The following is a 22,998-nucleotide window of genomic DNA, read 5'->3' on the forward strand; positions in this document are numbered from 1 at the left end:
TTTATGTGACTAATGTAATATAAAACAGTAACTTTTTTGAATGAATCCAACTTGCTACTTCAGTTTAGATTCAAGCAAATTGGAAAAAATTGATTTCAGAGAGTGTACATGAGGTGAATTGTGAGAATAAAGGCAAAATAAAATAGTTTTACTCAGCACCAAATGTCCCCTAGCACATCCAAACATGTTTAAGCTAAATTAGCCGAAAGTATTCCTAATCGAAAGTGTAGTAATCTTGGTATGTCGTCTAAACCCGCAGCAGGTATTTTCACCTGCGAGTTCCTCCTCAGGGAAAGACATGATGAGCCAAACAAGTCTTTGAAATGACCATTTAGCCCTGAGACATGTGAACGCACCGCCAGCCTGATCAAACAGACACTTGGCTACGTGTTCGAGCGATTACAACTGCAACATTATACGCTTACATCGTTCTTAATGAGCTGGAAAGAGTGTAATTATGCAGGTGTGAAAATGATACTGAGTAAAAGCAAACATTACAAAACAAAAATGGTAGTAATCATGTCTTTACGGGGTTGTAACGTGCAGCTATGGTGGCTGAGAAAGCTTAAAGCAGTGTAAAATGCATTAGAATAGAACATTTCACTTACAGTACCAACACATTTTGTAATTGCACAAAAAAAAAAAAACCTATTGACTTTGAATAAATATTATGTCACATTTTCTGCAATTATGTGATCCAAAATAGTTAAATAATATATTCAAATGGAAAAAATTGACGAAAATAGAATCAATAAAAGTAATTATCTTTCTTTGTGCAACATTCGAGTCGCAAATTGGAATAGAAATGTGTTGTTTGTCATATTTGTTTTCCCCGAACCACCATAATAAGAAGACATAAGTGCATAATATCGACATTTAAAAGAGGAAATGTAGAAGAGAAAGACTTATACCTGGCATCACCGTGAGCCAAGCAGAGTGGTGAGCAAACCCGATAGAGTTCCCCGCCAGACAAGTGTACTCCCCAGCATCCTCAAAAGTGACATTGTTCAAGAAGAGCACCTCTAGCTCCTTATCTGTAGTGTTAATGCCCGCAGTCTGTAGGAGAAAGGGAAAGAGGAGGAGGCAGAGAGGAAAAGAAGAGAATCAGTGAGTCCCCAACACCAAAATAAATCAATTTAAAAAGATAGATTGCGCGAGAAGGGAGAGAGAATTGGAGTTAGATTGTTGTCGTCCAACTCTGGAAACACCACCTTGCTGCGAAGAAAAGCAAAATTCACCAGCTCAGTTTGAAACCACGTCTACAATGCTATAAATTCAAGATGTTATGGAAACGGAGACGAGGTAAAACGGGTCATTTCACTCATATTCACGGTTGGATGGCGGAGAAGATAACGCTACAATGACTCACTTTAACATAGAGCCACTGTCATTGTTGTCATAGTTATCAATTCCTCAAACGGTGATGTAATTGGGATGGCTTATCACTCTGCCGCTGTTTGCATACACATTCCACTCATGCTCAACAAATCCAGAGCAACAAAGCAGTGTGTGGTGGTTCAAACTGAGCTGATAAATAGTTTACCTGTTGGGGGGGAAAAAAAAGCCCTTCACCGCAGCCTTGATCATGTCTGACGGCGCAAATCAAAGGTAATGAATGAGACTGGACCAAATATCGAATCCTTCTGCATCGCGAGTGAATAAAGGCATCAAAAGACCATCTGAACTACTAACTCGTTAACTTTTGTGTTTTTAGAACACACCGAGATCAAAGGTGCGTCTCCAGGAGTTATAATGATTTGAAATAATGGGATGAATCATATTGTGTGAGACATAAGACGCCTTTAAAAGAGATTCTTGATTTTTTTAAAAATCAAATTTGAAGATGAAACCTGCAGAAATGAAGATAAATTGATATTTATGTAGATTCTTTTTGTAGAGGGATTTGTCCAATGACCTTGATTTTTGTTATTTCTGCCTCTGGTTTGATGAGGTTGTGTTGAGATCATTTCCATGTCTTATTATAGATCTGAGTGATAAAAGGACTGCAAGACTACAAGAAATCAATAGGACTCTGTGTTGTACAAATTGGTGGGCGTTTCGTTTGACCCGAGTCTAATTAAAGGTAAAGTAAGTGCAGTTTTATTGATTAATGAAGGACACAAACGAGAAGTGGATCTCTACTGTTGTTTAATGGGATTTGCATTGCGCGGCGGTTGTTAATTGTTAATTGGTTTCAGCGCCATTTTGAGCACTTTTCCCCATTATTTTGTACAAATATGGATAGTCTTTGGCTTATGTTCCGAAATATTGATAAAATACTGCAGTAGGTGACTTATGTACGAACTATCATGATTAAAAACAATTACGGATCACTTTTAATTTGCCCGATCCAAATAAATAATGCTGATTGGCGAATTAGCAAAGAGAAATTGTTAGCATTTACCAGTAGCTGAGCCCACAACCAAGCAGAGCCATAAGACAGGAGCACACCAAGCACCAAGACCCCAAGATGGCTGCCGTTCTGCCCTGTAGTATATTTCTTTTACCTGGTTTGTGAATCATAAGCCAGAAGGCCCTCTCTGACTTGCCTACAAAGTTGGAGGCTCGACACCAGTATTTCCCGGCGTCTTTCTCTGTGATATTGACGATTTTGAACTTATCGCGAACCTCAGTGCGCTTACTCACAAAACTCTGTGAAAGGGGAAAGTCAAATGAACACAGATTAAATATAAAAACATGTTGGTTATTTGTAGAGAACAGTGAGTTGCAATGGACAGAACATGGTTTTCTGGCCCCATGATTGCAATTGGATGTCATTTTACCATTATGATGAGTACAAAAACACAGTTGAAAAGCTGGTTGAGGTTAATTTTCAAGTTAAACACGATAAAAACATCAAAACAAACAAAAGGCACAAGGAATAACAATAATAACAATGAGAATTTGGCAGATTAAGATGCAGTGCGGTGTCAAAATACTGTGTTACAGTTCAAATAAGAAGAAAACAATAGAATAGAATAGAGTTTAATGAAGATCCAGGGCTAAAATCCAGACGCCTCCTTCCCTGCTCAAAAACTAACCCTACTTCAAAGAGCCGGGTTCAGGCCAAAGCGCTCGTCTTCTCCTCCTCCCTCTCCCTCTGTACTGCCTGTACCACACATGAGATGTCACACGGCGTCAGACTGAGGCGTGTGGGGCAGATCTATGGGTAAATACTCTTTCAATTATGTGGTGGCTGAAAATAGTGCATGGAGCCGCGGTCTGCCTCCTCCTCCTCCAGTTATTCCTCCTTCTCTCTCTTTGTTTTCCTTCTCGCTCCCTCCCTTCTCGATATCGTACACTGTTTCACACCGCTTTATGTAAATGCGCTGTCAGTCTGGGGTTGGAAAACGCTGCTTAAACACACTTTTCCACAAAGACATTTAAAGGGCCAGCGCCATGTTGCGTTTAATCACCCATAACATCAGGAAGGCTACGCAGCATAAACACTATGTGTGCAACGTGGATTCAAATGAAGGTGTGGCCAATAATAATGCAAATACGTACAAGACTAAGGCTGGATCTGAATTTTAAACTTTGTCTAAAACATAAAGTCCACTAAGTAGCTTCAAAGTACTGAGTTGACCAAAGTATAATTTCATAACTAGACTTTTAGGGTGCGTTCACACTAGTTTTGTCACAATACTAAAATGTCAAACCTGGTTTCCATTCAAAGGAATAGGCGCAATACTAGGTACTGATTTCTATATCAAAATGATGATCAAAAAGTGCACTTTTTTAGACAACACACTGTATTAAACAGCACACGCAAAATAACAGTTCTCAAGATAATTCTAAAACTCTTCCGGAAAAGTCCAGTTTCTAGTTTTAGTATCGATTGGTATCTGATTTTTGATACTTTTGACACCCTTAGTTCACACTTGCACATCAAAATTGGAACTGAACTGAGCTCAAACCCAGAACTGAGCCAGGACCAGTGTGATGACACCCTTAGTTTAGCTTTGCATTGATGTTGAGCTTTATCCATTAAATACACATTATCACAGCTTGTTTAACCAAACCTGCAAACAACTATTTACTTTTCAGATTTGAATTCATTTGCGAGCTATTTAGAAGTAAAGCTTAGTCAGGCGTCCGTGATCTTAAACGAAACCTTTAAATGTACAGTAAAGATTTACAGCTGGCGGTAAAATTAGCGCCTGATATCTCCCTTGTCTGGATGCCATTAGCCTGCACTGTATTCAGTTGTGGTTCTCTGGTATTCTTCGGCTCTGTCTAATTATTATTGATATGTTCCCAATTACATCCACACAGTCTGGTCCTCCTCGTCTGTCTCCGCACCCAGCGGCCTGTCACACGTCTCCCTCACTGCTGACTCTGCCCTTCTGCTGCTCCCAAACTCATTTTTTCCGTAACTTTTCTTTTTTTTTTCTTCCCGTTTTCAAATCCTTCGCCTTCGTCTCCTCATTTTTTTTTGAAAACGCAGCAACATCTAACAGCGACGTCGCCACCGCAGCACTTAACTTAGTCCAAACCAGATGTTGCATAGTCCCGGTTCTCTCGCTGCCTCTGAAAATCATAAGGCTTCAAGTTGTCCTCTTTTTAGACCAAAATAAAAGCACAGCTGGGCGGAGAGGGAGCGCTGCCATGTTGGAAAAGGCACAAAGGCGTGCAGTGGTCTAGTTTCTGATGCTAAAGTTGTTTTACGTAACGAAGACCAAACTGAACGCAATTTTAAAAGAAAAGACTGCCTCAAGATGAAAATATTTAAGATTAATTCACGCATTTATTTTGTACCTAGCATCAATATGAGCAGAAAGAAAGACAATAGAGAGAAACAAGATGTCATCAAATATAGTTTTATATTTTGGATGAAGTGATAACCACCTTGGATGAAATAGGATCAAATAAGAGAATAAAAAGTAGTTTATTGGGTACAATCCAAAAGCATGACTAGTACCAGCTTTGGCAATGGACCCTTTAAAAGTTTGCAGATTCCAGAATAGAGGCAAAAGGGTAATTTCATTTAAATGGAGAGATAGAATTAACACAAAATCTAAAAAAGTCGATGCATGTGATATCACGGCTCGGTTTAATGACATTTACAATAATTGTTAATTATTACACACAGTTAGCATCTTTGATGAAGTCGAAAATCAATTTTTTTTAGGTTTTACAGGAGCAATAGTTTGAGAAGTGTTGACTCCACAATAGATTTTTCATTTTATCTACAAATATATTACATATTTATACTTTTGTGAAGCTCAAATACCAGTTTGAAGCTAGAGAACTGTCTTTTTCAGTCTCTTATAACTGACATTTCTACACTGGAAATTTGTTTATTTTTGTTCGTAAATGTTTGAAGTTCTTACCATTTACATGTCAGTTATGTGTTATGACAGGTCACTTTTGCCTCCAGTCACCTCCATTCCAGAAATGTTTTTGTTAAACATTCTCTGATGAACAAGCTTTTTAAGGGGCCTATTGACACTGGCAATATAATAGTTAAATATTTAAATTCAAGTAAAAATAAATACTATAACATTTGTAAGTGAACTACTTTGTCTTAAACCACTTTCTGAATTATTCTAACCCTTTTGTGCTACGTAAATGTCATTTGGCTCATAGGACAAGACATTTGTAGATATGACAGACATTTGTAGATATGACTGTGCCGGACACTTACTTTGAGGATGTTGACGTACGGCGCCCCGTCGGGAGCGTAGCGGCTGCCGTTGACCTCGATGTGTTTGAGCCACTGTATGTGCGGCTGCGCGTCGCTGTAGACTTTACAGTGAAACTCCACGTCACTGCCCACCGGCACCGTCTGGTTTGCCGGGAGTCCAGCCTGGAGGATGGGTCTGTGAGGGGAACGCTCTGGGACAGGACGAGATACAGAGGGTCAAATGCAAGTGAAAATGAGCTTGGGTTATGCAAAGTTTAATCAACACTTTGTACTTATGCACCGACATTCTTTTATCGGAAAAATGCTGCTCTAGACCTGAACTTGTCAGAGCATTTTAGAGAACATGCATTTCTTCAATACTGTAAGTACATTGTAGCAGGTATTCAGTAGTTGTCGGTGTTCTTACCGAGGACGTCCAGCTGGTAGGTGTGTGTGATGGTGCCGTATTTGTTCTGAACCACACAGGTGTAGTTGCCTCGGTCAGAAGGAACTGCACTCTCCATCACCAGACTCCACTGCTGGTGCCTCAGCTGCAACGGACAAGACAGAGACAGAGTGAGTGGCAGGAGGTCATGGAGAATATAAGGTAATACTTAATAATAACTCACAGTAACACTTGTCTTAGTAAAGCATGAAGAGAGGTTTTTATGTTATTCTAATTTTGATTTAATTGGGTGGATATAATACCTGTTGAAAAGTATTTGTAAAAGACAGGAAATAGAGCAGATACCCAGAATTCCAGTCAAACGTTTGGCACAATTTTCACAAAAAACTCACAATTCAAACTTTAAATTCAACAAAATTAAAATACATGGAAATGTCAAATAATTGTTGGTTCCAGATAAAAGGAACAAACAAATAATGAGAGAAATTTCCTATTGTGAGGTCATGATTTATAGTAAGGAAAATTTTAAAAGTATTGTTAAACAGTTGTCTCAAACCAAATGGGTCGCTATGATTTTTCAATACTATACTTGTTTTTCCACTTAAAAAAACCTTGGTTATTGTAAAGGTGTACCAAATTGTATTGTATTGACGGCTGAAAAGCAAGGAAACTTTACAGGTTATTAAATACTACACTATTTTCAAACCATTAACTATTTAAATTAATTAATCAATGAGTCATTTTAGATCTATTCTGCCAAGGCAATCACCCCATCTTTAATCATACAATACATTCATCTATTCATCTTGCTGTTACAGTGTAAAATGACCCAAGCCGTCATTATAAGACATTTTTAGTATAGTTTAGTCTAGTGGCTCTTCTATGCCCTTGTACACCAAAATTACATATTTAAAAGTGCAACACATACATATAATCTAGGGCCACGCTGATGTCTGAAAACAATTAAAAACACATCAGCGACGCTCCAGTCTCCAGACACTGTAAAACTAAACCCTGAGAGACTGTACAATGTTGTTTCATTAGGATCATTAGTGCGTGGTGTTTTACGCTGCACACAGAGGAGGCACGATGAAGCTGTGGCCATGATTAATTATACGGGACAATGCTACAATGCCGTAGTAATTAGTGTATGTACATAATGATAGTTAGGTTGTTTTTGTAGAATATATTGTGATAATTTGATGATCTATGCTTCAAATTTGTTGTATTTTTCCATTGGGTTTACTACATTTCACACACAGACGCTGCTTAAAAATGCCAACTTTTGCACATTTCATGTTTTGTTGTTACACACTTTGAACTGTATTGATGGAGAAACAGCATTTAAAACCATGTATGGAGAGAGTTATAAAGATTTCAAAACAAAGATGCACCTGAACAAGAAAGTAACAATTTAGCACGTAAATTCAAACAGAAATAATGCTAAAATTAGTTTTAATGAATTGTTAGATTGCACTTGGAACTATGATACTAAGTAGGCCATTATTTTACATGTTGTTAACCACAATTATGATCTAACATGTAATATTGTATTGTAATATTGTTTAAAACTGCAGAATTTGTATTTTTACATATTTGAACCCTATTTTTGAGGTCTGTATTTTATTTTAAAAATCACAGAGCAATGGGGGGGGATAGGGGATAGGAGAAAAAGCTCATAAAAGTAAATTTTGCATAATATGTCCCTTTTAACCTGAATGATTTCACTGTATAGCCCACAATGTAACGGTTTTCCTATAGAAATTCGAAAAAGTTGCTTGGAATATGTGAGAAAAGGAGAACGCACAGTCAAAGCCCCCCACTTTGAGCAGACACAGTCCCATTTTGTGAACCTGGCTCCAGGGAAACAGCCCTGAACTCCAGCGGACCCGGTCAGAGCCACCACAGAACTGACGTCAACAACAGAGGCTTTTCATGCGCTCACCTGCGTCGGAAAAATGAGCAGCGAGTGACCGGTGTTTGCACAACCCCTTCACCCCCAGCACTCGGGACGGGCCAGACACTCAGACACCCGACAGGATGCTATTGGACTAAAGGACCTATACATATGAATGAGCCCTCAATGGTTCAGATAGAGTTATGAGGAATTCAAGCTTTATAATAAATTGTATTGATGTATTGATGAAATTCGATTAGGTTTAATGTGTTTTCCTCCATTTAAATGTCTCTTGAAGCCGTTTAAAATGAAAGACGCTGTGCCCAATTTTGTATTCCATGTACTTGAGCAAAATTTCTTATAGATGTGTTGTAAAAGCAGTTCTATGTGCGTTTCTGTGAAGTCTCTGTTAGCGGCGCTGTGATGGCAAAACCTTCTGTTTTTCAAAAGGCAGGAAAAAAAAGGTTTCATCTACAAGACACTTTTCTAAAATAAAAACATGTACATGAAAATCTGCTGCTTGTTGAGGTGAAATGTCACTATAAAGAGGCAGGGCTTATCAGTTCTGCAGCTTTGAACAGGAAATCAATGGAGATGTCTTGATTATTGAGCTGTTTTTGATCAATATCAGCAGTTTACAATGAACAAACTGTAAACTGATTATACTTAGGTTACAGTTCAATAAAAAGCATATTATAGAATATGTCTCCTTTAAAACATTGTGACATAGTTTATAGGTATGTGGGCATAGGACAGGCACAAATATAAGACTGTGTTGTTATCTAGAAGTAGTAGTAGTAGTAGTGGTAGTAGTAATAGTAGTAGTAGTATCATTCATCCATCCTCGTCTCTACTCTAGGCTGGAGGTGAAGGTGGAAAATCCTCCCAGAGTAAATATTATGGCTGTGTGTGCATTTTGCTTTGTGCAGTCGCGTAGTAACCCACACCACACAGGCCACGCCCACCTATGCCTTACTGCCCCGCCTCCAACCCCCGTCCCACACACACCCGTGCAGTCCCGAGTGAATGGCTGCACTCATTGGGGTTTGAGTGGCGTCCTGGGCTGCGTTCGGCTGAGGAGGGGGGCGGAGAGAGACGGTAGTAAAATATGAGCTGGAGGACAGACCACCAAGAGGCTGTACTTATAGTTATGGACCATTTAAAATCCTAAAAGCCCCAAGATTTAAGCCATAAATGAGCATAACTCTTACATAGAAGTAGCTAAAGATAGGCTTGGAGTAAGTTACTATATATGTATAAAAAAAATAAAAAATAAAGCCTTCTAACTACGATGGGCGTAAAAAAAAAAAAGCATTTGCAAATTCACTACCATGCCACAATTAATACCTTTTCCAACATATGCACGTTACAATTATTCAAATAAATCAACCCAAAGGAACCAAGCATAACGGAATTTAAAAGTTATCCATTGTTAGAGCTTTACAGAGGTGAATAGAAACAAAATACCCTTCGTAGCCAGGAAATAATTAGGTCGAATTGAAGCTAACGTTTGGGAGCCTGGATGAAAATGCTAATTATCTGCATTTTCCTGGACAGCAGAGAAATGAATAAGGCTCAGTCATGGCAGTGGCAGTAGGGACGGCAGAATACATAGATAAAACACAAAACCCCATTGATGATCCAACTCTTAAACTGAGAGAAAATGCCGTGTGCAAATATGAAGTCTAGGAAGATTTATAGACACCAGTTTCTCTGTGAAAATTCATTAAAAAAGCACAGCACAAAATCTATAAACGTTCAGTTCAGTTTGCCAGTGTTTCTCTCCAAGTATTTAATTGTTTTCGCTGCAGATGCCTTTACGACAGTGTTACCTCCTGTGACCCAGCCTGAACTTGGGGCATTAGTCGCCGGACGTGATAATCCCATTCATTCCAATCATGCCAGATTCCAAACAGAATTAAATTATTAAGGAGCTTATGTCCCAAGTCATAAAGGCTTTGGAGCTTTTAGGACTTTGACTGTAGCTCTATGAGGGACAAGGCCTGGGAATGAACGGGAGACTTCACACGACAAGTATTATACACCTCATTGTGGATTAAGCATCATTAAGAAGGAAAACAATGAGGTACAATACTTTTATATAGCATATTTCAACATGTCGAAAAGTATTGTACAAATTCAAGTGAAAATGCAATGTTCCAGGACAAATAAAGGTGATTTGTTGTAAAATCAAAAGGAAAGAATACACCATGGGTTTCAGAATGATGACACATTACACCTAAAACCTTGAAAACCATGGTTAAGTCAGATTTCGAAGGAAAAAATATTAACTAAGTGATTAATTTCAATATATTTTAAGCAGCAACTGTAACGGTTGGATGGAAAAAATTGGCCTTTAAAGCCAGAGGACTTGAAAAAAGCAAATGTTAGTCTCATTCTGTCTCATTTTCTGTCTCTTAAACTAAAAAAAGACAACATCCTACACAGTTTAAGCACTTGTTTGCGACTGGCCTGAGCAGTACGGTAGCAGCAGCGCTAAGATTTGCACACTGTAAAGCGAACTGTAAACCTTCTCCTTTGATAATAAAGCTGTGTTTGCATAACGTACCAGGAGGGAAACGTAAGGTCTAAAATTAAAAGTAGTCCAAAATAATCTTAAGTAGAAAAGTGGCATTCCTTAGCGGCCTTTGGAGCCCCATAATCCAGGCTGTGTTAAAATTTGAAGTGGAAAAACAGGGATTTAAAGTGCTTAAAGTCTTAAAAAGTGTCAGTGTGGAGCCAGTTTAAAAGCATTGGCAACCTGTCAAAACACAGATTGAAAAATCACAGGGACCCATTTGGATTGAGACAAACGTTTAACAATGTGTGCTTTTGTTTGGGGCCTATTTAGCATTAGCACAATAGCACAACAGCACTGGCTTTGGCTGTCAAGGACTCCATATGGCATGGTTACAAAGTCCAAGTACCAGGAAAGCTAACAAAATGTATATTTGAGTAAAAGATAAAGTTCACTTTCATTAACTAGTGATAAAATACCAATAGATCTCCTTGACAGTTATTCTTTCTCCAAATTCAGTTCTGCCACACAACCGCCACTTTGAATTATGCAAGCAAATGTTTATTTTTTACAATATATTAATTTATATTTATTCATTTATACAGGGGAATGTCTTCACAACTAGGGTAATGTTAGAGGTTAGGTTTAGGAACACATTATTTGGTTAATTTGTGGCAGTATTCACCACTAGTACTACAGACTACTACTGTTACACAACCACGCATGTTCACATTGTCTCTACCAATACAATGAAGACAAAATACTGAAGGCTCTGGCTGTCTCGGCTGATGCTAATTTAATTTTGTGACAGGCCATTGACCCAAATTGGCAGCCACACTTCAGGCCCAGGGAATACGTGAGGTGCTTTGGGTATCTAGAACAGTGCTATAACTAAGACTATTTGTACTTCTACTTCTACTACTTCTGATAAACTAATACCATTGCTATGAACTTCAGATTAAGACGCAATCATTACACACCGTGCGCTTTTGTTTGCATCCATTTAGCGCTGGGACAATGCAAATGTGTGGAGCATACAACAGCATTGGCTTTGGCTGTCAAAATCCCCATGCATCTCAATGGAGCACGGGCACTCCCCTCGCTCCCACTTTCTATCTGATGGCTCAATAGAGGTTGACCTTTGCCCCCTGACCCTGACCGATCGAGGCACCACACGGAGAGGGAGCCACAGTTGTCTGGGATCGCTCACAATGCACGGCCTGGCACGGCGCTGGAATCTGATTTTGCATTTTACAAAAGAGCCACACATGCGATTCACCGATTCATTTGGCTCCGACAAACGCGTCGTTTAGTGGTCCGTGTTGCCTTCAATGGCTTTACAAAGTGTCGGTGTGACAGATATGAATGTGAGTGAAAGCTTGAGCGCTCACAGAGAGGATGGTTTGATGGAGTTCCATTAGAGAGGCTTGAGGAAAAGAAAGCAATGCATTTACACATGTGCAATGTAATAGGGAATTGCATCGCATGGGCACAATACGAAAGAGGGTTTTATTTTAGGATTTTTACCTAAAGGAGCCCGTCATTTAACCACATCAAACTGTACAAAAAGAGGGATACATTGTTGAAAGCGGTGGGAAAATTTAAGCTCTTAAATAACTGCAATTATTACACCATATGATTTTCAGATTTGATCAATTGTAATGAAGAGAGAAGTGGGATAGGTGCTAACATAATGACAACCTTGAATGCCAGAACACCTAAAAAGTCAGGATTTCTTTGCTAGGAGAAAATATAACATAAAGTTTTCTATGTAACTCATCTTTTAATACAATTCATATGGCATCAATGTAAAAAGTTTGACATTTTCTTAATGATATTGACGGGGCATTGGCCTAAATGATCTGAGATGAGTCTTCGGTGCAGCACTGGAGTCACCTTTTGCTCTTGAAAGTTTGGTCCAGTGGTATTGATGAATGAGTTAAAAGCAAAGGACAATTTCCCGACAAGAACAATACCTCGCCCTTGCCTCTCCGCCCAAATCGCTCTTTCAATATATCCATATTCATTGAAAACTCTCCAAAGTCCGCATTCCTCCATGGTCACAGGACAAAACCTGACAGCCTTAATCTCTGTTACTTTCTGGCCTGCATTCATCTATCCTCCATCACTGTCTCTAGAATATTGCCACAGTGTTTGCACTATAGCGTGAGTGCTTTGATAGACTTCTATTACAGATGCTCTAGTTGTTTGGAAGATAGTGTGATAGATTTTTATAAAGAAGCAGGAAGCGACCCACTCAGATCCACTTGAGCGAGGCGACAGGATGTATTTTTACTGAAGGGTAATGGGCCCTAATGGAAGAGTATTCCTCTCACTTTCCTGCACATCTAAAGGCACTTACCGAGGAGGACAGCGAGGCGGACGCAAAGATGGAGCAGCCCGAGACTCTACTGCGTCGGTCAACAAGGCCAAGATGACAAGACGAGAGCCTACGCACAATAAAGTCATATTTTTCAAACTAACTACCTACGTAACCTCTCTGATGGTGGGCTGCTATCTGCTTGTTGCCATGTTTTGCCTGGAATTTGCCGCAACATAGCATGACATGACATAACATGACAATAAACAACAATTGTTTTGTCATCTCTCAACAGACCTGGATGAAACATAGATAACACAGGCAAATGTGTATTGTTTGATTGATGTGTAAAGTCCTTTTTTAGATAAATAAATAAAGACGTCGATGGGTAAATGTGAGACTTCTCGATGGATTGACTCGTCTTACTTTGACACATTATGGACACGAAACAAAGTGTGTTGCTGGGAGAGTTATTGTGTTCCCCGCACGGGACAGTGATGTGTTCATTTGGCGGGGCGGGGGGTGTCGGAGGGTCACATGGGTCCTGACAACATGACAATGGCCTACCGAAGCCCCGCCTCCCTCTAGGGTCGTCAAGGTGATGGTGCTTCCTGCTCCAAGTGACAAGATCATGTGAAAGTGACAGCCGTGGAGAATGTGTCTTAATCGACCCGCTGTGATTTTTAAACTCTGTGATGACAGCCTGACACACGCCCCTCAGTCGTCACTTACGACAAGAGAGGATTGATTTGTCATATTATTTAATTATTATGTTAAAATAATTTAAATAAAACATAAGCGTTAAATAATAGGCACCAATAAATCAAATAAATAAATAGAAAAGTCTTTTTTAGCTGTGTACATTCATTTTTACAGTGAATACTTTTTAATTGAACTTTATTACATTTCAGAGCTGGTATGTATTATTTCTACTCGTCTATATTCCTGAAGTAGACTGCAAAGTAGAAAGCACTTTTCATAAGGTTTGAGGAGTAGTTTTTAGCATGTTCATGGTGACATCCCGTGTAAAAGGTTTGGAATTCAAAAAAGAGCAAAAAAATAATTTAAACAAAATTCACAATAAATCGATTTGTGTTGTTGTTTGTTGAGCAAAGATCATTACAATTCTTTATCAAAATCACTACATAAAACGCTCTGATAGTTCCCAAAAAATCGGTGTGAAATACTTTTACTATTAACGTACATTTTTAAACCGGTAAGTAGATTTTTGAATATACTACTTTTACTTTTTTATGCTTAATGCAACTATACCTACAACAACAGCAACAATAACAGCAACAACAACAACAGCAACAACAACAACAACAACAACAACAACAACAACAGCAGCAGCAGCAGCAACAACAACAACAACAACAACAACAACAACAACAACAACACCATGATAATACAGGCAGTTGGTCACTTACTCCTGCTACAGTTGTTTTGAGCACTGAGCATAAGTCAAAGTTAAAGTCTCATTAGTTTGAGCCACAGATCATTTAGTGGAAGTCAAGCACATTTTTGGACTTGAAAAGAGCTGGGTGCGTGTTCCCCTCTGACCCTCCACGGTCCCCTCATGTCAGGGGTTTATCTGTCCCCCTTTGCCCCGGGTCGACCTCTGCGTTCACCTCCCTCAAGGCCAATTCAAACCTCACAGAGAGCGGCCCCGGGAGGAAGGGAGACCAAAGGGTGTGGGACGTCCAGAGAGTGACACAAAGAGTAACGTTTCCATGAAGCGACAACGTTTTCTATCAGAGTGGTCAAGGCGCGGATAGAGACATCTTAATAATGTCCAATGGTAAATGCATGTGGCTCTATTAGACTTGGATTTCGAAACATGCAAAGCCACAGCCGTCATGAATTTAAAATAAAGTTTTTGTTGGAAATGGAAGTACAGATTTTGAAATGCCTCTTTTTGAAAAAAACATTTATAGAGTTAAACTTATAGTGACCACAGTGGGACGAACAAGACCACTGAGAATAATTTTGTCATTTAAAAAAACTAAACCAAATTAACAATGCATGTAATGAGAAAAGATGGTTATAATAGATGTTTTCAAGTTAAAGTCTTGCTGTAAGTAACTCATTTTCAGTCCAAAATTTTTGACTAACTCACTCCACTCCTTTTTGTTGTTGTTCCAGGAAAATACTTTTTTAATAATCTAAACTGAATAATTAGGCGACTAAAACGCCATCACCCGATTAATCGATCAAACAACTAAAGGCTGGCCCTATCCATGCTATTTTCCCCCCTAATATTTGATTTCTCCTTCAATCCCTTTGTCCATAATGATATATCCACCTGACTTTATTTTGAGCCTAATTGGCCTCAGCAGAGCCCACAGAGCTCTGGTAACCGCTCCAGCGATGCCATGCCAGGCTTTAATCGCCCGGGCTATATTGAGACCAAATTGCAGGGCAATCGAACGATGACAACTCATAATGTCAGAGTGGATCCGGACACTACACAGGACAAGGCCACTGGGTCCCGCATGCTCCAGAGGCCTTATTACATACATACCATTGCTCTATACATACATCTCATGACACCTGCAACAAGCCATGGAGCAGCTGGAGCGCAATGACACAAAATGGCCGCCAAAGAAGTGGATGTTTTATCATTTTTATTGATCAACTATGCAATTTAAACTGCACTATTATGAAAATCAATTATGTCTTTATTAACAAATAAATCAAAGATACAAAGCAAACCTACAACCGTATTGTCACTTAACTAAAAATGCATCTAAGTTATGGCAACGATTATAATGTTTTAAATACGTTTTTCAAGACTTAAAGCTGAGGTACCTGACTTGGAACTGTGTAAAGTGAAAGTAGATGTCTAGAAGTCTGTCTTGCTTCAAGCTCTTCCAAATCCTTGGGAACTTTGCTTGCGTTCACATGCATAACTGTTTTGGCCACTAACACAGCTGTAGACCAGATTTTCACATAGAATGGAAGCAGGGTGGACCACCAAAGGACACCCAATCAGCGCTCCTCTCAAAACGCCTGAATGTGGCTCACACGGCTCGCATAAATTTGCAATCTACAAAATGTTACAACATTTGATGGAGCAAGTGTTCAGTGTTCCCGAATTCTTATATTACAGTGTAAATTTACGCAGGTAAAAACAAGCTTACCGGTACTTTCTTATTCATAAAGAGTCAGTTCACTCAGTTTAGAGCAAATATTTCTACACTTGACTTAGACATTTAGCACCAAAGCATCGGTATTTGTTTCTTTGAGTAGATCTTGAGTCGCGTTCTTTACTTTGGAGTCTACTTAAAGTTTGGAGTGGGAGAGTGAGCAGGGGTGACAGGTGTGAGTGCCTGTCCTGAGCGGGACAACTGCAGTGGTCCACTGGGAGCAGATGTTAGAGATCTCTGTAAACTGTTAATAGCCGCAGGATCTCATTACATTCAAAACCCTTTGGAGGATCCAGAACACTTCAGGGACACTTCTCTCAGCAAAGAAGCCAAACAATGTACTATTTCAAACTCTAGGGTCAAAATGGTTGACTATTTACAAAACATGTTGACGGAATTTAACTCATTTCCCTTATTACAGATGCTGAAGTTTCCACACCTTTGCGTGACTCTGGATTTGGGACGCTTTTAGCTGTGTAGAGCAGTTATCTTTATTTTAATCCCGTAAAAAATGAATGGAACTCGAACAATGTTTTGAAAGCTTTGTTCCTCAGTTAAAGTTGTATCTTCATTTGAACTTTTCGAAAAAATTGGATCTGATAATGGACTACAATAAAGCAAGGATAAAAATGCAAGTATTAGTCAAATATGTAAAACAATGTCCAATTTGCTGAGATGTTAATGCATATAAATCTGTGCATAAACAACCAATATACTAATGTCATGTCCAGTTCTTTCTTTTCAACTTTAAAATTGCAGCCACGATGAATCAAAAAGACATGGCAGCCCCAGGAAATGAGCATCTCTGACAATAATTTAGCACGTTATTTACTATTATTGATTTCATCCAAACACATATTCCCACTGTTTGAATCATCTCCGAAAGTTACCACGACACCGCTCTTTCTGCACATCTTCGGGGAACCCTCAAACACAAACTTGGCCCTGTTCCTTTAAGCCACACCAGATCGTAGTGTTTAGGCCGAGTCCGATGACAAAACTGAGTAGAACAGCTGACCGGCGCACTACATTACTGTCAACACGGGCCCATCAGCCCACTATCTGCGCACCACCGGCCTCGCTCCGCGCACTTGCCATGTTTATTTTAGTGTGGTTTGGAGACCTGGATCGCGGCGTGCTGTTTTGTGACCTTTATTTTTACCATGAGAAGATTTCAGCACTCGCTCCACTTATAGACTTTCACTGCAGGAAGCATCCCAGCCCCGCGCAGAGGGCAAAAGAGCGGACTAGCAGGGATTTAGAAAGGCCAAAGGGAGGAAATACAGTCCGGCTCCGGTCGTAACCTCTTATCAGTGACGGCTGGAGTGTCTTAATTGAGAAACTAAGCAGCTTTACTCATACCAACTTTCGAAATGCACTTAAGATTATAAACGTGTGGTTCGTGAAGTATGCAATGGAAAAGATTGAAAAGGTCCTTGACACATAGATCTAGATTTCTAAAGTTTTAACGAAGCATGGGAAATTAAGAAACTGACAAAAGCAGAAACACATTTCTATTTCCCAAGGGCAAACTGCAATTTAGATTCATTTTAATGCACTTTCTACTACCATGAACAAGTATTATCTTATATTCCTTACAACAGTTTTACATTGAAATTGGTGTAATAATCTCAATAACAGCAGTGCAAAGAGTACTGCAAATGTGTGCAGTTACAAGGCTGTGCATAGGTATCACTCAATTACATGCACAAGTACATGTTTAGACTATATGCTGAAAGTAATTAGTTGATTTCCACCCTTGCTAATTAACTCCCCATACATAGTAAGTAAACAAGGAGTGAAGTAAATGCTGTGTCTAACTGGATTTATTGTCAATAGTTATAACGTGTATTGGATAGCCGCTGCAGTCAATACAAACGAGCTTGATTACATGTTTTCCAGACAGTAAAACGGTGGCCCTCACCTTGATGCCGCCCATCCTCTGCTCTCCCTTGAACTCCTTTCCGTTCTTCAGCCAGTGGATCGAGGGCATCGGGTTCCCGGCGGCCGCACATCGAAACTTCACCGTGTTGGCAGCGGGGACAGCCAAGAGCTTTTTGTCCATTCGCTCAGGTCTGGTCCAATAGGGAGCTTCTGTGGCACAAAATGAGGCTGAGGTTAGTCATAATGCACTTTTCAATTGCACAAATGTATGTCGATTTATTCTGTATTTACACTGGCTAATTCAAAAGGGTTGTAGTCATGAGACACAAGTTCAACTTCAGGCTTTACGGTCATTTTAAGTCAGAATTGGGGAAGTTTAAAATTGTTTATTTCAGATCATAAAGGATTTTAGGTAAGCAACATAATAAGAACTATGTGTTTGCAATTGCCCACACACTACATCAACACTGGGACCAAACTCCTAACTGAATATACACTTGACAAGGACTAAACCAGGACCAGAACAGGACCAAATATATTTTTATTGCTTTCTTCTTGCACTGGTGGGACACGTTTTGTTATTTCTTTGTAGTATAATATGATTGTAGCTGTAGGGGACCAACTATATCTCACCGAGTGTTTCGTTCTGCTATTTTTCTGTTGCAGCTTATGCTTTTTAATGATATTGTACATTTAGAAAATATTTGTACTGCTATTAGTCACTGTCAGTGGTGTTAATAAGATTCAATATTATTCTTCATCGTGATATTTTCTGTGGAAATACTATGTAAATTGCAAAACAAAATGTGTTGTCATGACAAATTGGGGTCGAACCAGGACCAACATGAACACACCCAAAATATAGTATCTATTTGATTTATTTATTGGGTTTTTACGATTTTTTAACTTATATTTCTGTTCTAGAATACATGACTTACCACATAAGAACAAGAACTGCACACCATTTAAAAAAGGACACATTCCAATAGTACCAGGCCAATGACCACTGAGTATTTATCCTCGTTTTGTACCGGTGTATTTCAATTTCCCCATCTTTCTCCTCCACTGCCTCACATCTAACCTGGTCATGTTTTCTATTTCTCCAACAATCTTAGATCCCAGGACCATTTTGGGGGAAGACCCTGCAGGACTCCATCCTCACATGTTTCAGTAATAGCTAAAAGATGGCACAGACGGGACGGGTTGTCGGTTTGCCCTGTTCTCAAATTGGCCCCATGTTGGATGAGTTATGTTGTCATGTAGCGAGCAGAAGTGGGTTCTTCTCTCAACGCTTCACTGGGCCGTACACATCGTCACGGAGATGGCTCACAGGCTTAATAAATAACTATAATTAAAATGCATAATGGTTTGAAGATGCTTGGTGGTCAGATCCGCAGTTAGTAAATTATCTGGACAAGGTATAGTTGAAATGTAGTTATATACGGTACATAAAATATAATCAAATGTAATTCATATTGGTTACAGATGGTTAACCGGCAACTACTAATGTTGTCACGATACGAACATTTCAAACGTAATTTCAGAATAAGTCATGACGCTCAATACAAATCCTTTACGACAATGATAATAAAAAAACAGAATGTAATCATCAACATGAAATAAAAGTTGTTTATTTAATATTCACATGTGTTTTTGTACTAGTTTTGAATTAGATCAATACTTCTCCTTTTCTTTTATCCTTTTCAGAGTCAATATCTATGTACCTAGTTCCAATACTAGATTTACAACCGCAACAACTGGGGCTGAATGATGAATGAATGAATGATTAAACTAATTAAAGTCCTATATTTGTAGACATTGTAACAGTTCTGTATCTGGACAATACAGACTCTAAAATACATAGACCTGTTTTCATCAATAATTTAAATGACTTTAACTGTAAATATGATATACCGGTATCTAGCTTTCAGTTATCATATTAAAATGTTTAGCTGGTTAACAATGTATTTATAAATGCTCAATAGAAATAATTGGACAAATCGATTTAAAAACAAAACAAAAAAAACACATAATTCATAACATGACTTTGTCAAATCATATATTTATGATTACTATAATTAAAATGCATAATGGTTTGAAGATGCTTGGTGGTCAGATCCGCAGTTAGTAAATTATCTGGACAAGGTATAGTTGAAATGTAGTTATATACGGTACATAAAATATAATCAAATGTAATTCATATTGGTTACAGATGGTCACGTCATAAGGCGCTGGTACAGCTGGCAGCCCGGTGTAAACGCTCTCTCTTCTTTCTCACACTTATTGTGCTTTATCTCCTATATTTTGTAAATATAGTTAGTATATTTTTTCTATTTTACTGTACTATAGGGACACGCGCTGGAATAGTTTTTTAATTCAACTGTTTTTGACTTTTTTCGGCTGGATTTGAGCGTTTTTCGTTGCGTTCGTTGTGTTGTTGTGACGTGAGCTAGCTCCGAGCGAGCCCACCAGCCCCTCCCCGCGCCCTCCGGCCGCGCTAAAGTACGGCGTGTCGTCGGTACACGTTTATATACACGTTTATATGAAAGAGGAACTTCACGAACGATCGGGACACGCACTGGAATCGCTTTAAATTAACTTGTTTTGACTTTATTCGGCTGGATTGAGTGTTTTCGTCGTGTCGTTGCGATGTGTTTTGGCTCCGGCCCCGCCCCCCGGCTCTGGCCCCGCCCCCCGGCCGGCGCCGTACCGCGTTTCCACAAAGGAGGAACTCATGAAACTGCGGAGAACAGTCGTCTTACCCGGAGATCGTCACGTTATCCCGTCGCAATACTGACCTAACCTAATACTGATGTGCAATTCTGTCGTATGTGCAATTGCTGTTGGAATTCATGTGCAATTACTGTGAAATTCATGTGCAATCTATGTGCTGTCGTGACACATATTCATGTGCAATTACTGTCGGGATCACATGCAATGGTATTTATTTATTTATTTATTTGTCTATGGGAGTTTTTGTTTATAGGAGATCTTCTACTGAAAGTGTTTTTCAGACTTCCTATAAGTGATCTGTTCTTCTGTATCTACCTCTGTATCTACCTGCGTTGCACCAATGAAATTTCCCCATGTGGGACAATAAAGGAATATCTTATCTTATCTTATTTACCTTTTAAATGCATGTGTTTGGACATTAGGAGCAATGCAAATTGTAGAATACCCTTCTGCATTGACAATCTTCTTCCCCACGATTCAAACTGGTCAAAGAATCTACCAAAGCTTGTGTTTAGAAAGCGATAAGAATCAAAGAGGTGTGAGGTCCAGTGCAACTTTACATACTTCCATACAAACTCTTCTTCCCGCCCAAACCCGTACTGTCTCCGAGCGCTCTCCCTGTAAAACGTATTGTGACGGGATGCTCCGGGGACGTAAATCAGTGGTACGGAGCTGTATGGGACGAGGGAAAATGCTCCGGGACATTACAATACCACAGTCCATTTGAATCATCAGGTCTTGTGAATTTGGGAAGCTGTCAGTGCGATTTATTGAGTTGTATTGAGAAGATTGGGCACAAAGGAGTCAGGGCCAGGCCATTGTCCCGTGTGTGGATAGAGAGAGGGGCAGCGATGCGTAATGTGTGCCGCGGGGACAAAAAAGGCTGGGGAGGTGGTTGACCGGTCATCAGATGTCTCTTTTTACTCCCCCAAACACAGCCAAAGAGACGAGCTAATTACCATCTCAATAAACCAAAGAGCAATGGCAGACAACTGTTGCACATAAGTTTAGATCCTGCAGAGGTTTTTAGATGTTAAGTGTTTTAGCGAGATACAAGACTATATTTTTGAGGGTGGTAAAAGTGCTTTGATAAAGGTCAGTGGTTAAATGATTACATGGAGTTAATATTGAGAATACTGCTCTGCATCCATCGGAATCAACACGACCTGAAGCAGATTGACTTAAGTAAAACCAGCTCGACATCAGAACTTAACCAGGTCGAAACATCGGTTTAGGTTGAGCTCCCACTTGCACAAACATTACAATTATGGATGTAACAATAGCTGAAATACTGAATGTAATGTTTTGTTGCTACTGCTAAAAAACACAAGGAACTACCGGTACATAGACCATGATCCTTTGCTACATTTCAGTGCAGATAACATGAAGAAATAACAGTTTTTATGCACTTGTATATTTTAATTCTTTGTAATATGACAGTAATGATTAACACTTGTCAAGGCATTTTTATAGGAATAAGTGGTATTTCTAAAATACTGTTTGCCTCTTCACAATATCACAATAAATACTGTGAAATGAATATTGTGATAATATCGTACCGTGAGATTATTACATCCCTAATTACAATTGATGCTAAACTAGGTCTAAACCTGAATCCAAACACGGGCAAGACCAAGTCAAACCAGGACAAAAACAGGACCAAATTAAGTCGCACCAGTTCCATCTAAACTAAGCATGTAAACTGAGCCCAAATAAGGAACTAAACCAAACAAGGATTTCAAGGAATTACTGGGAGCTCAATCAGTTAATCGGCCCCTTTAATAATCTTTTATGTCACCTGAACTTTAACGTGTTTGGACATTGTACTTTTACTTCTTCGTAAACGTTAAATGATTCTTTTCACTTCATTGCAGTAGTTTGTCCTAAAATGTGTCTCATTCAGACCGGGTTCATGAGGTGGACCACACATCAGGCCTGTTTAGACACTAATCCTGGCTTTATTTGTGCGTGTGTGTGGCTGATTCCGACGCCAAGAAAACAGTGTGTACAGACTGTGATGGGACGTCCTGCACTGCGCTGCTCCAGCCGCTCCAAACACAACACAGGAGAAGCAATGGAATCAGATTTTATCCTTTTATAGGCCAGTGTTTTTCTTAATGAGCTGGGAAGTCGGACATTAATGCCAGCAGGCCATTCAAACACACCACATTCTGTTACAAAGGCAATTTATTGGCACTGTTTGTTTGTTTGTTTGTTTGTTTGTTTGTTTTCAGCGACTCATCTCTCTATTCTTTGATGTGTCTGTATGTGATTACTACTCTAGAACCGAGCCAAATGTTGAAGACAGCCGCCCGAGCCAGCTGACTTAAAAGTGTCACAAGTCAATCAGAAAGAGGACAGTAAATGCTCAGAGACAATGGATCAAACTGGATCGGGTGGAAGTAACGCGCAAGATTATTTTCATGTGATTCATAGAAAGAAGCCGTAGACCGTGATGACAGAAG

The 22,998-nt window shown here is 39.3% G+C and overlaps 2 protein-coding genes across 9 annotated transcripts in view; both read right to left on the reverse strand.

The window, feature by feature from the left end:
• Positions 1-22,998, reverse strand: part of ndufaf1 (NADH:ubiquinone oxidoreductase complex assembly factor 1) — a 299,207-nt gene that overhangs the window by 92,614 nt on the left and 183,595 nt on the right. The gene's annotated exons all lie outside the window — the stretch shown is intronic.
• Positions 1-22,998, reverse strand: part of fgfr3 (fibroblast growth factor receptor 3) — an 83,711-nt gene that overhangs the window by 17,854 nt on the left and 42,859 nt on the right. For 3 of the 8 annotated variants that reach the window (XM_072457350.1, XM_072457348.1, XM_072457344.1), the window contains exons 4-7: positions 17,841-18,010; positions 6,054-6,177; positions 5,648-5,838; positions 912-1,056 (exon numbers count right to left, since the gene is read on the reverse strand). In XM_072457350.1, coding sequence (XP_072313451.1) covers positions 912-1,056; positions 5,648-5,838; positions 6,054-6,177; positions 17,841-18,010 — 630 coding nt within the window. Of the gene's footprint in view, positions 1-911; positions 1,057-2,507; positions 2,653-5,647; positions 5,839-6,053; positions 6,178-17,840; positions 18,011-22,998 lie in introns of all 8 variants that reach the window. The other 5 variants (XM_072457352.1, XM_072457346.1, XM_072457351.1 and 2 more) reach the window with 3 other exon arrangements.

This window comes from Eucyclogobius newberryi, unplaced genomic scaffold (assembly GCF_026437365.1).
Source record: "Eucyclogobius newberryi isolate DKJ021-1_F unplaced genomic scaffold, fEucNew1.0.hap1 SCAF_21, whole genome shotgun sequence".
Lineage (NCBI taxonomy): Eukaryota > Metazoa > Chordata > Actinopteri > Gobiiformes > Gobiidae > Eucyclogobius > Eucyclogobius newberryi.